This window comes from Halichoeres trimaculatus, unplaced genomic scaffold (genome assembly GCF_033239565.1).
Source record: "Halichoeres trimaculatus isolate MK-OKI-2021-1 unplaced genomic scaffold, fHalTri1.1 fHalTri1_scaffold_4, whole genome shotgun sequence".
Taxonomy (NCBI): domain Eukaryota; kingdom Metazoa; phylum Chordata; class Actinopteri; order Labriformes; family Labridae; genus Halichoeres; species Halichoeres trimaculatus.
Genome location: NW_027437182.1, coordinates 29,711,455 through 29,725,616, shown reverse-complemented (window position 1 = coordinate 29,725,616; position 14,162 = coordinate 29,711,455). Strand labels below are relative to the sequence as shown.

The following is a 14,162-nucleotide window of genomic DNA, read 5'->3' as shown; positions in this document are numbered from 1 at the left end:
TAGTGACGGGTAAACACAAATCAAATCTGTGCGCTTGTTGACAGAGAGGGTTTCTGATTGGTCGCGTCTTGGTCACATGACTGTACATCCGCCGTGTGACTGTCGTTGTTTGGCAGCTATGACAACACACTAAGGAAGTTGGGTTGAATGGCTTCCATGAAGAAAAAGAAGCCTTCCTCCTGTAAAGTGAATCACAAATCTCTGAAATGCACAGTATACTTGGACATCCAGAAAGTAAGTTCGTGTTTTCTTTTTTGTTTCAAGGATAAAAATACACTCTAACTGCTTCAGTACTGTAGTTTATGTAACGGTTGCTAGCTAACAAGCTGACATCCTCTTTCCTGTTGCTACGCATTCACTGAAGTTCCTCAAACAAAGATGTCTTTGGCAGCTGCAACACGCAATAAATATGTTAAGTTATGACTTAGTTACAAGACTTACTGAGCAGACATAGCTCCTCAAATTCATTTTTTCATATCCTGATCAGTCGAAATATCATTACGAGTCTAACTTTTAAATGTCAATTTACTTACCTTGTTTGCTTCTCGTTTAATCTGAATTACCATAAGTGGGGGTGCCGACGTGTCACAGCATGTGCTGAATCGCTATGGACATGTTAGACATGAGGGTTGAAAGTGTAACTACTGTTTTATTAATTACAGAAGTAAGTAGGAAGATGAACAGTTAAAATGGATAAAATGAAAAAAATGAAAATTAATTAACAAAAAGAACAAATACAGAGTATTAGCAGTCTTTATGGTACAAGTAAAAAGGCCTTACTGATACAGGATATGTGTTGCTCTCATGTGAGTCATTATTATCATTATTTTATTATAGCTGATCATATATATATATATATATATATATATATATATATATATATATATATATATATATATATATATATATATATATATATTTAAGAAAGCCCCTTTCTGCAGGAAAAGGACAGGTTTAAAAAGTTGTCCGTCATTATAATGAGATACTAAGTCATCTCATTGTTATGAGATAGTATGTCATTATCAGGGCTTGGTTTGTCATCAACATGGCAAAGTATTTCATTATTATTACTTTGTTTCTCAATGTTGAGACAGTATCTCATAACTTTGAGATAGTAATGTATAATCACTACTTTTATCTTATTATTACAACAAACCAAAAAAATAGAAATTTGTTACCAAAGATACATGATGTCCAATTTTGGATGCAGATCTATAATTCTTTCAGATTACTCCGCACAAGGATAGTCTTCTTTTGTCACATGAGTAATCCTAATCTTCTGACTAACAACAGAACTAGGAATTTTCTACATAACGTAAAACACAAGCTGACCTGTCATAGTGTTTTATGATTTTTTTGTTGTTTGTGAGCAGGTTACATGTCCAGGTGTGCTCTTGTCAAAAAACAAGGATATCTACCTCAGTGTGTGTATCATGGGACAGTACAGAAAGACTCCCTGTTTGCCACCCCTGTTCCCGTTGCTCTTCCACAACAAAATGGTATTTGTAAAGGTAAGAGTATTATTATTAGATGTCTGTGGTATTTTTTCCTTACATGTTAAACTAAAGAATTTGTAATTAGATTTGTGCCAGCCTCCTAATACAAAGGCTGGCTAAAAAGTTTGTAGCCTGACTAGGAAGGCCATAGTGATGAAACTTGGCATGCATTAAATCCAACATTTTCTGACACTCATGGCACGGTTTACTTTTCAACACGGTCATTGTTTTCTTTGGTTGTTGCTGTTGCAGGACATTCAGACCTTGGGTCATCTTCAAGGCTCTCCCTACCCCTCTTGAATTCAACTGCCTACTTTTTCACAGTTAATAAAGCTGGAGCGTCACCCTCCAATGCAGCAAACGTGTCGGTGTGAATGTCTTTGGGGGATAACCCCTTTTTTTTGCAGATATTTGATAACACCACAGTGCCATATTTCATCAATATTTACAAAATGTCTCGGGCTCTACTTTTCAAAGTCCTCAAACACGACATCAGTTTCAGTTAATCTGAAAATAAACCATGCCGTAAGTGTCAGAAATGTTGAATTTAATGTATGCCAAGTTTCATCTATGGCATAACTCCTTCCAAGTCAGGCTATAAACTTTTCAGCCTTCCCTCATACATGATACTTTTAACCTCAAGTTTACCTTCACTTTGTAATTTTATGTAACATTTACAAATGTGTAATAGTGAAGGCATCTGTATGCCATAAACTCCTTTGAATTCCTTGTTCTTGTAATTTGTATTTGCAGGCTGTTACTGGTTTGCTTTTTAAGTCTGTGAATTCAAACTTGCAAGCCTTCAATTTGAACATCACTGCCCCTGATAAGTCCTGATAAAAGGCACTTCTTTTCCCATGAGAGAAGGCAGAGATAGATACGGGGCTGTCTGTCTGGTCTTGTTATGAGTATTGATTTGCTTGGTCTGTTCTCTGTTTTACCAGACTTTCTCTGGCGTTGTTGACCCTGCTGATGTAGCTGACCTCCTGGAAGGTAAATGGCAGCCTGGGATTTGCTTCCTCATCTTTTAGTCTTGAATCCTCTGCTATGCAATCTTATAGGCTATTAGCTGTACTACTGATCATTAGCTCACAGTCTATTTGTGCTTTCCTTCTCTTAGCTGACACAACATCTTTTGAGCTGATTCAGTTGGTGCCTCCAGGTATGCTTTCTGATGGTGCCTCATGGGCTTGTTATATCCTAACTTTTTTGCGGTCATTACACTTAAAGGAAAAAAAAACAGGGTCTCTAACTCAGATTGTGTGTCTTTTCCTGTTAACTTTCTAATTCAAGAGGGTGAGATCTTGGCCACAATGGAGGAGAGCAGCAGAGATTTCCTGTATCCTGAACCTGGATTAATCTCCAGAGAAGGAGCTGCAGAGAGAGAGATACTGATGAAGAGATCCTCCTTCTTCCCTGTAGGCTATTTTTCATCTTTTCTTTTTATTACCTAATCCCTTTTTCAAGCATCAGAGCCTAGGGTTGAGTATCATTTGAAAGTCATCATCCTGTTTCTTTCTTTTTTCTACATTGATTTGTTTACGGACATATATGTAAGGGACTGTCATCTTTATGATCCAGTTACCATATTTAGTTTTTTTTACAGCATTTGGAAGTGTGTACTAACGTGGAATGGGGAAATAGATTTTAAGTTACAAAAGTCCATAAATCAGTGAACTTCATGTATATCTAAGTGAGAATATTGAAGTTACTCACCCATTTTTTAAGTTAAGAGTGGAGTTCTTAGTTATGGGATTAAAATCAATATAATGCTTTGATTCTGTGAAGGATTATAAAAGATGATGTAGATTATGACTAAAAATGAAAAGAAAATTTCAAATACAAGGAAGTTATATTATGTACGTCTTGTTTGCAAAGATGCCTTTGCTGTTCCCCAGAATTAGTTTAGGTAGGGATAAGAAGTTTAAAATGTTCACAAGTCACAGTGACTCTCCACTGTGCTCACAAGTGATCCAGCTTGATTGGCACAGATATTACACGTCATTCACAGACTGGAGACTGAAGATTGTTACTCTCTCAAAGTAAGTCTTCTGAAAATCACTGCAGCTCACATGCCTGCTCTCATGACAGGCAGGTACACTGCCAAGATGACCCGTTCAGAAGCACTGGCTTGTCTCCTACATAGTGAAATTATTTGTTCAGAGGAGTTGCATTTTTTCCTCATAGAGCTGTCGACGGCTCCTGCCATATACACTTAAAATCTAAATAAAGAACTATTTTTCTTTTTCGACATTTACTTTTTCTCCCTGTCTTATATAATCAGTTCCTCTCCCTGCCTCTTTCTTCTTTCTTTCTTCATCCCATAGATGTTCGTAGCTTTTCTGTCCCCTTCTTCCCCGACAGGGCTCTAACTGGCATATTGAAATGTCTTTAAACACCAGTCCCCCTCACCATTGCTTTTTATGTGTTTGTGTTTGAGGCCTACATAGCAATTTAGATGTCTCTCTCCAAATGCCATATTATTTAAACATCACTGGAGCCTTATTCTTTTCTGCAATTTGTTTTTCTCCAGCCAGGCATAGATTAAAGATTTGTGGTTGTAAATTGGTGTTCCAAGCAGTGCTGTTATCTGTGCTTTTGTCTTCATCTCCCTGTTAAAGGTGTTGTGTTTGTTCCCATTGTCACTCTTAAAGGGAATCGCCCCCAGAGTGGAGTTTACCACAAGATCAGTCATAGAGGAGAGTAATGGGAGAGACAGCTGTCCTGCCTCGCCTGTGAGTGTGTCATTTCTCAGCTCTGTGCATTATCACACACAATACACACCATCTTCTAACAGTGGTTTCCTCTCATCTTCACAAGGACCCTTCCCTTTGTGTTTACATTTGTCACCTGTCTTTTATAACAGCCCAGTCAGGTTTTCATGTAATCCATCGACGTACCATTCATAAGTCAGTTAGAGAATGCTTTTATCAGCTGGAAATTCCTGTAATTTGAGCTCCCCACAGTTGAATACAATGTGTTAAATGTCGACCAAAGCTGTGAACGGTTCATCTCTGGAGGGCTCTAATGAGTGGTATCGCTCACCATCAGATTTGTCTGTTTCCACTATACATAACCACCTAATATTGTTGCCATGGTTACTGCATCTATCTATACTGGCAGTGCTTCAAGGGTATCTCTTCTCTCCTCGTTAATGTTATTACGGGCAAGCAGATCAGTGATGCTGATAGCGCGGCTTGATCTCACATCTGTGGCGGACTGGGTTTGGTGGCAAAATACGTTCTTCTATGTGAACTTTTCAAGATGAGAGTTATCTGTACATCTGACACTGTGAGCTTCATGAAATCACATTTCATTTGTTAAAGAAGGATCACTCCTGAGCTGCTTTCTATAACATGTCCAGTCAATCAGTTAACACTAGCCTATCCAGTACTGCATTTTTAGCCAAGGGCTTAAATCAAATAACTTCTAGATGCTTAAAAAACATCTACTTCGAAAAAAAAGTAACAAGGAGAAAAAAAAAACTTTTTTTTTGTTTTGAGGTGTTTCTGCTCTTTTAAGTCCAAAATTTGAATTAAAACTTTCGACATCTTCTTAGTCATAAAAAGATTGTGGCACTTCGTCTTTAAATGAAACTCTTAATTAAAAGTATGTCAAGGCTATAACGCATACATTGAACCAGCTCCCTCTTAAACTTGGCTTTATGTGTGTTATGTGTGATGTAAGGTAGTTTTAGCAGACAGATACTGGCATGGAAAACTAATGTCCTAAATCTGCAATGAAAAAGACTGTAATTCAAAAAATAACAGCGATGGAGAAATCTTTCTCTTTCACTTCTCTTGGTAACGTATGATCCATCACACAGCAGTTGGCATGTTTTGCCAAAAACAGTACCATGCATTTCCCAGGTGCAGTAACCTAAGCTGAGCCATTTGTTTAAATGGGATGTCATTGACAGGGAAGCAGATTGTCAGAGTGTTCTCCTGGCCCCTCAGGGAGATGTCTGGATCAGAGCACCGCTGTGGCTGTCAGACAGTAGAATTTCTCCATTTTCTCCCTTTTAATGGCTCCTCAGCTTAGGCATCTCCCTGACTGCCTGCCCACCCAGCTGACAAACCCTGTCCTCTTCTAATAGAGATTCAGAGTGATGGCAACTTCTACAAAACCTCTCAAACAGATGAGACAAATCTGCAGTTTTATTAGTGTTTGAATGTTTTGCTCTTTTCCTTTTATTTCTGAATGTACATATTTTCATTCTGCCTTTAAATACACAGCTTTTCTGTGTGCCAGAGTTTTTTCTTTTTTTTAACCATGTGAGCGGCTTCTCCCTGAGAAGTGATTGGTAGTTAGCCTGTCTGTCTATCATCCTGTCCTGTTAGCCCTTCACATGGGCTCAAGGCAGAATATCTCAGCAGCTGTTGGATAGATTATCTTTTCATGATACTTAGACAACCTGGAGGATGATTCTAACTTTCCTTCAATGTCACCAGCACATAGATAGATAGATAGATAGATAGATAGATAGATAGATAGATAGATAGATAGATAGATAGATAGATAGATAGATAGATAGATAGATAGATAGATAGATAGATAGATATACAGTGGGGAAAATAATTTTTGAACGCATCAACTTTTTTCTCATCACATTTATTTGCAAAGATGCAATTCAAACAAAATTTCTACCAGACATTGGAATTAACTCAAATAATCAACACATGAAAAGAAATCACAACGTTCAGGTCTATAAATAACAATTATGTGGAAATAAGTGCGATAACACAGGAAAAAAGTATTGAACACATTCTCCCAGTATTCTACAGGCTTGTCAAGATGCTGTTTGGCAAACTCTAAACGAGCTTCAACATGCCTTTTCTTGAGGAATGGAGTCTTGCTGGATGAGTGTCCATAGAGGCCATGGTGGTGGAGTGCATTGCCTATTGTTTTCTCTGTAAAAACTGTACCTGCTGCCTCCAAGTCCTTCTGGAGCACTTTCAGGGTGGTCCTTGGCTCGTTGATTACTCTTCTGACTATCTTTCTGACTCCCTGGTCAGAAATCTTGTAAGGAGCTCCTGTGCGTGGCCTGTTGATGGTAAGGTGGTGCTTCTTCCACTTGTGAATAATGGCCCCAACGGTGCTGACTGGAATATTCAGGTGCTTTGATATAAGTCTGTAACCAGTTCCATTCTGATGCTGAGCAACAATCAGGTTGTGAATGTCTTCAGAGAGCTCTTTGCCTTTACCCATCATGAGGTATGTCGTATTTAACTGCTTGGTGAAAAAACAACCTTTTTTATAGGACCATCAATTTGCTCTAGCCCAGCTGATGTTAGTTTGCACTAATTGGAAGTTCAAGTAATAATTACTGAAGGATTTCAGGTGGTATGGTGCATTTCCTTGCCAAAGTATACAGCCTTTCCATGGCATGTTCAATACATTTTTCCTGTTATCGTACATAATCATTATTTATGGACGTGAACGTTGTGATTTCTTTTCATGTGTGGATTATTTGACTTAATACCAATGTCTGGTAGAAATTTTGTTTGAATTGCATCTTTAGAAACAAATGTGATGAGAAAAAAGTTGACGAGTTCAATACTTATTTTCCCCACTGTAGATATCACAGCCACTAGATAGATTGGTGTAATAGGTGAAGCTGAAGATGGGCACCAACTTCTATTTGTGTTATATTATTGCTGATACTTTGTTTTAACAAAAATAAAAAATGATAAACTACTGAAATATGGCGCTCAGGTTAGCCTCTGGGCCTCTTTTTGTGTGGTGCTGGTTGGCATATGTTATCAGGCTTCAGTAAAAACAGATAAATAATCCTGCAACGAAACCAAGATGAAACTCTTCACTGCTTTAGCATGTTACCCTTACATTCGTGGACATGTTTGCATCATGGATGTTGTTTGTAGCTTCTATCTGACCCAGAATCACGAAGCTGGTAGCTTGCCTCACTCTGCTTGTCTTGTTATTGTTTATCAGCATTCCAGGCTTTACTGGCCAGAGTCTGTAAAAGTATACCACTGATGGAAATAGCAGCTAATCTCATCAGACAAGCCTTCATAGCTCTGCTGATGGGGAAACGGATCTCAAAATCAGACTCTCCGGCTGTCTGGAGAGGAACAGACAGTAGAGCTGAGAGAAGTCAAAGATGGAGGTAGATGTGTGGGTGGGGAACATACTTTGCTTGATTCTATTAAATGAGGCCGTTCTTAAATGGCAACCCGTATGAGCATTTATTCATCATTTAGTTTCTCTTAAAAATAGTTTTAATGTGTGATTTCCCTTATTAGCATTTAGATTACCTTTGTTTTACAGCCAGGTAATGTCTCTTTATCATATTAGGCCTGAGATGGCCATCAAATGCAATTAACATTTTATCTTAACGTATTTATCCCCGGTTGGCATTACCCGCAGGAAGTGGTATATTGCATCTGAGCATGATGTTAGTGGCCATTAGAGTTATTGAAGTAATTCTGCAGAGGTGGTCTCCATGGCAGTGCTGACTGCGAGAGCTGTTGTTGTTGTAACACTTAAGCTGAATGATTTAGCTAATGGTTTAATGGTTTAGTCCAGGGAGAGCACGTCTTTGGTGAGAGTGAGAGTGAGAGCAGCTGCCTTAATGGCTGCAACACATGTGTAAAGGGAAAAACATTTTGGTCTGTGGAGAAATCTGAACTGCTGAGACAAGGTTATGTGTCATTTTGAAATAGAGGCTGGGGATGGTGACTTGACATGTCATAGCTACATGTTGACATCTTTCTTTCTCTCTTTTCTCTCTGCTCTCTAGACCTGTCTCTCTTCAGCGAGGCTGTCTTCAACCCCATCCAGGCAGGGTGCAGCAAAAAAGTCTTCTCCATCCAGGGTGCATCTGTCACACACAGATGATGCATCCAGTAGGAAAGAAAAACTTAATGTAGATGCTAGAAGTCCAAACTCTTCTTCAAAACAACCCAAGCGGGATAAAAAGAAGGACAGAAAACAAGCTTTTCTCAGAGTTGCCACAGACTCAGGCTACCAGCAGCCGACAGTTTCCTCAAGGACACGAGCCTTATCCCCTTACACCCACCGCAAGATGTGCCAGCTTTCAGAGGACGCCCAGCAGAGGCTCAGCCATCTCCAGCTGGGGCCTCACCACTTTAGGAAGGAGACTGAGAGCCTGGCGCCCTTCTTGGTTTGTAACATCACAGACATTTTCCTCCAAATGAAAGCACATGACAAAATAGTGCAGGGATGGTTTGTTTAATGCTGATAAAGCACGTGTTCAGTGGGCAGGGGTTATAAAATTAATGGACTCCTGAATAGATGTAGTTCAAGCCTCAGTGGGAGCTCCCCAAATTTTAACATCATCTCGTCGGCAGATTAAGTGGAGGGCATAATAAGAGTGCAGTGTTAATCTCTTTACCTGAGCCGTTAATGGATTTTGACGTCATGAAAATGTTTCACGATGTGTGCGTGTAATATGGCCTGTTATCCTCTCTGAGGGGCCTGTCTGTGCTTTAACAGCACACATGCTGTATGTAGGCCAGTATGCAGTTATTGTTGACGCTTTAATTGCGGCTGTATCTTCGCTATAAGAGATTAAAGAGCTGGGGTTCTGATCACACAGCCCTGGGGAATACACTCATGATGGACAAGCACAACACAGCATCTAACTCTGAGCCCCTCCTTTTCCTCTGCTCCCAAATGTATTCCTGCTTCTTCATTAAAATCACATCTAATCCTGAGGTATGAACATCAAAATCCAAGAGTATGATGTTATGAAAAGAAATGATTAGGTGTCGAGTTGTTTGTTTTTGTCACACACATGAATGGAATTTACTGAAATACAAGAGGCGTTTTATTAAAGAGAGAAGCACGTTTGTCCCCTCGCTGGTTTTCCTGGGGGAGTCTTCTGTCGACAATTAACCCTAGTAATCAAGAGTCAAGCTGCAATTAACAAATAGATACCTAATTAAGTAGCCTAGCCCCACGGTGAATGCATTATCAGTGCATGTTGTAGAGTCTGTTTGTGTAGAAGGAAGCAATCGCTTTAACCAAACAGAGGCAAGAGTCTTTGTGTTTTTCCTTTAACTCCACACAAAGCAGAGAAACAAATGAGAGGTGAGATTGATGAATGTATTTGGTATTGATCATGTTTATGTAAAATAGCAGAGAACATTTGTCTGTTTTAGTTCTGTTGTTTTGAAGTCGGTAGATTGTGTGCCTGATTGATGTGTTAGTATCTGGAAATTCCTCGCCAAAGGCCTCAGTGTTTGTGTTATGGTTCAACATCAGATTACTTTTACTGTTTTGTTTTTGTTTTTTTTTAACTAGGTGTCACGTTGCAGCAGTGTCTCTGGGATGAGAACTCCATCCTCTTCTCCACAGAGCAGTAGCATAAATCGACACCCCGTCAGTTTTGCAGCTGATCTCACAGGTAGACCTTAACACACACGTGCAAAAAACTAATACATGTTCTGATCAAGGTTATATTAGTTTGGGATTTGTCATTATAGTTTAGTTTATGTTAGTTTTGACATTTTTTTTCCATTACAGTTTAGTTTTAATTAGTTTTGGAGCGGGCATTCTAGTTTTTATTTAGTTTTGATTTTTGCAACAAGGCTTAGTTTTAGTTTAGTTTTTTATACCTTATTAACCAGGTGCAGGATTCAAAAAGGTCAGAGTAAATATTTTATGATACAGTTTATTTACAAGTCCAACATAGTGCTCACTGCTCAGTCAGTGCTGATACTGAACTGTTGGCTGCTGCCTTAAACACAAGAAAATAATATAAACTTGATATAAAAAATATAAACATAAATTATATAAAATAATGTTAACATAAATTACATAAAAATAATATAAACATAAATTATATAAAACAATATAATATGAGCTTGAATAATCAGAAACTTGGACTCTGTAACAATAAAGGCAGACTCACATGCAATTAAACTATTACAGATGCTCTGATTTATTGCTCCTCTACATTTCGTCGCAGCACAGCGCACAGCCAGTCAGTGCAGTAAACAAGCACGTCCCAGTACGTCGCTATGATGGTGCTGTACGGCTCTGACAACTGCCTAAAACTGTCGTAAAAATGGTTTGGAAAATGTGTTGAATTAATTTAAATCCTAAAGGCTATTATTATTTTCAAAAAACAATAACTTTGGACATTTGTGCTTCTATTACACATTCATTTTCATTTTTTGTCTTGCAAATTGCACATTCTGATGTCTACTCAGTGCACTACTTTTTAAACTTTTTAACTTTTTAACTTAAATGTGTATATATCTTTATTCTACTCCGTTCAAAGTTGTTTATTTTAATATTGTAATTATTATTATTTTCTCTACTACTTAAGTTCTATTTTTTCTACTTTTTTATTATTTAGTGTTTCTCAGTGCTTTTCTATTCACAACTCTTGTACCAAGAGAGTGCAGCTTTTAACCGAAGTCAAATTCCTTATATTCTGGAAATACATGGCGAATAAAGCTCATTCTGATTCTGATTTTGTCTGTAATTTTGGTTAGTTTCAGTTAGTTTTGTAAACACAAGATACAGTTTTAGTTTACTTATCTTTTTTTTTTCTTTTCTAGTTTTTATTAGTTTGAGTTGACTGCAATGTATTTTAAATTTTAGTTTTTGTTTTTAGTTTTGTTTTAGTTAACTACTATAATCTTGGTTTTGATACACGAAAATAAGTCTGCATAAAAATAAGATCCAGATGATATATGGCTTTGTGAGCAGCTGCCTTAATGTGGACTAGTTCTAACTCTTAACATCAGTTTGTGATTAAGGAAAAAACTATTTGTGTAGTAGATGATATTAAAAAAAACCCTCCTCTATCCTAATTGTTGTAGATTCTTCTCTCCGGGGGAGTTACAGACCAAAAGATGCCAGAGTAAGTCTTTGACTCATCAGAGTCTAAACTTCAACTTTAAACTGATCTTGAAACCTCCTACCACCAGTAACAACCCTCTCATATCCCTGTGACCTCCTCCAGGTAAAGCCAGGCCCGGTCAGGGTCCACTTGTCTCCAGGGACACAATCCAAACCTGAAGCCTGCACTGGAAGCCCCCCTAAAAGCAACGCTGCTCCATCTAAGTCGTCTCTGACCACATCATACCCCAGAAGTCTGCTGAATCACAACCATTCCCTCAGAGAGAGGTGAAATCTTTAGATAATGCCACTCTTCGCCTCAGCATGAGTTGAAAGTTTTTAAAAACTTGAAATTTTTGTAAAAAATATGACCACTTATCTTTGAAAAAACTAACAGATAAATCTTGATAAAGCTCACAGAAATAATCATACCATATCAGGATTAGATGAAATTAATATCTCATTAGACTGTGCTTTCCTGACCAACGTATAAAAGTAAGGTGTTACGATCAGAGGTAATTTGCATGCTTGTGTTGGGGCAAAGTGTGTTTTTCAATTAACTTTAGTGAATTGTTTTGAGAGACCTGACTATTTGTTTTCTGGCCACAAAAGCAGGAGACAATATAATCCTTTTTCTCGTGGTGTTTGTCCTGAATTTATCCTGATCCATCTGTGTAAATCATCAATGTTTGTCCAAAAGATCTTAATAACACAAGAGGCACCTGTATGAGTTTCCAATTACAGAATACAACAAATATGTGGCGATCCCACGAGACGTTAGCCATACACTGCCGCTGCCACACGTGACGTGTTTGTATGTTTGTGTGTGTGTGGGTGCGTGTATGTGCGCGTGTGCTCACCTCATCTTTAATTTTGATTACACTCGACAGGCAGGATGAATTCCCCTCCTCCTCCTTAAATTATAGAAGCTCATGTCTTGTCATGTTTGTTTATTACTGAGAGAGGAGGCAGAGAGCAGGGAAAACAAAGAGGAAAATGGTATTGATTTGTGTTTCAGCTCGAGTCTGATGCATTTGACCCAATGCACGCTTTAATACATTCAGAGAGACCTTGTCATCGATCACGGCAGCTGTGAGTTAAACACACCGAGGGGACCGATGTTCTGTTTTGTTTGTTTGTTTGTCTCTGCTCTCCTTTCCCCTTCCCCCTCTGCTCAGTCCATAAGTAAACATCAAATCAATAGACAATCCTAAACTGCAAAGTAAATTGTAGGAAATGAATGATACTTTTCTCTCAATTGAAAACGCGGCAGGAGTTGCAGGGCGGGAGATTAGAGTGGCTCTTTGTAGATTCCCTGCGACAGGCAGAGGGGCACGTCTAACCACGAATCTTTGATCTATAAAGAAAATGACAGATGCCAGTGGCAACGTTTGCTCCCTAAGCCCCGAAGTCTCAGTCATTTCATGTCTCTGGATGATTTGTCCTTGATGACTTTTTGAAGCAGGTAGCAAGTTTATCAGATTACAGATGAAAAGCTTCTGTTCCCACACTGCGAGCCCGAGCAAGACAGCAGCCAGTCAGTCAGACAGTCATCACCTGCAAATCCCACCAAATAAAGCAGGATGAGAAGCAATTCTGGCATTTATTACTGTTCACTTCTGTCTGTCTGTCAGAGCAGGCGCTTCATAACTGCCTGTGGCCAAGTTACTGACACATTCATATTGTATTGATAAGGCACTTTCAAACCTCCAACTTATATGCAGAGATGGTTCTGTTTATCCAAAATGTTATCCTTGTATTTTTTCCCACAAAAGGCCAACATTCTAGAGGCAAAGATTAACGTTAGGATAGAGGGACATTATAATTTATCAACATATCTAAAAGTCTGCTTAACAAAGTACACTTAAAGTTTGAGTATGGTTTGCACGAGCACTCACATCTTGTGTAGTGTTGCAGCACAGACTAGTGGACAAAAGGGAGATCCGTGAGAAACAAAAACAAAGGCACTGGGAGAAAGTTATCCACAGTGCCTTCATTATGTGCAATTCAAAGTTACCCTCTTTATTAATAATTTTTGATATTTTAAAATTTCTATTTTTGAGCTCTTTAACTGGTTTGTATGAATACTGTTCCTCTGTCACAAATGCAACAGGAGATTTTAATCACAAATTTCTTCTTGAGGTTCAAATTCTCAGGTTTATAACCTCTGGATCAACCAATGAAGAAGCATTTTTAATTGCAAGTCTTTCTTAAAAACATCCTTGTCAGTTAGGTTTTGTGATTTTCATGCCCCATTTCTATCTATTCTTTTTCTAGGCCCCAGATCAGTCAGCACAGTCCATCTTACTGGGAAATCCACAGTCGGGTCCAAAGAATCCTGCAGACCCACAAAGCTACCATGGACCACCAAATAACCTTTGACCTTTAACAGATTTGTCCACTTGGTGGCCTCACAATTCTTTCTTTTAAAGAAAAAAAACCATTTCAGAATCACAAACCCACCGCAAACCCTCTTAACCTCATGATTTTATAATTCCGTGAGACAAACTGCCTCGCACACATGTATCACCATTTATCTCCCTTTGATTTTCATTTAATTCTCAAACCATCCCAAGCACCTGCTGAGCTGCGCTTGTCATCGTAGTTACTCTTTGAAAAGGCAGGAAATTTGCAGGGGTTATGTTCAAAGCGGAGCAGCGCCGCTTCCCTCCCACCCGTCAGCTGGGCCTTTTTTTTTTTCCCTTTTCAAAAATGCCCCGTTGGTGAAACCAAACAGAGACGATGTCTAATTTCTCTAAAGCTGTGTGTGAAATTGGCTCGGGTATAAAGAAGTTACATTTTGTACGTGTGTGTGTGTGTGTGTAGGCGACA

General features: G+C 38.6%; 1 protein-coding gene across 2 annotated transcripts; it reads left to right on the top strand.

Annotated features, from left to right (window-relative positions):
• The first annotated feature begins 119 nt into the window (after window positions 1-119).
• On the top strand, window positions 120-14,059 carry spata6 (spermatogenesis associated 6). 2 transcript variants are annotated; one of them, XM_074667741.1, is made up of 11 exons: window positions 120-234; window positions 1,374-1,511; window positions 2,441-2,489; window positions 2,617-2,658; window positions 2,790-2,914; window positions 4,151-4,231; window positions 8,257-8,640; window positions 9,783-9,885; window positions 11,312-11,352; window positions 11,455-11,618; window positions 13,608-14,059. In XM_074667741.1, exons 1-11 carry the CDS (start codon window positions 148-150, stop codon window positions 13,717-13,719), a joined length of 1,326 nt encoding a protein of 441 aa, XP_074523842.1. In that variant the 5' UTR covers window positions 120-147; the 3' UTR covers window positions 13,720-14,059. The 2 variants fall into 2 exon arrangements, with proteins under 2 accessions (XP_074523842.1, XP_074523843.1); XM_074667742.1 differs by lacking the exon at window positions 4,151-4,231.
• The last annotated feature ends 103 nt before the right edge of the window (window positions 14,060-14,162 follow it).

What these genes read in the sequence shown, in the direction of transcription:
- spata6 (XM_074667741.1), top strand. Translation starts at nt 148, where the DNA reads ATGGCTTCCATGAAGAAAAAGAAGCCTTCCTCCTGTAAAGTGAATCAC. An exon ending in ACAAAATGGTATTTGTAAAG is followed by an intron (nt 1,512 to 2,440) that starts GTAAGAGTATTA and finishes CTGTTTTACCAG; the next exon opens with ACTTTCTCTGGCGTTGTTGA. An exon ending in AGAGATCCTCCTTCTTCCCT is followed by an intron (nt 2,915 to 4,150) that starts GTAGGCTATTTT and finishes TCACTCTTAAAG; the next exon opens with GGAATCGCCCCCAGAGTGGA.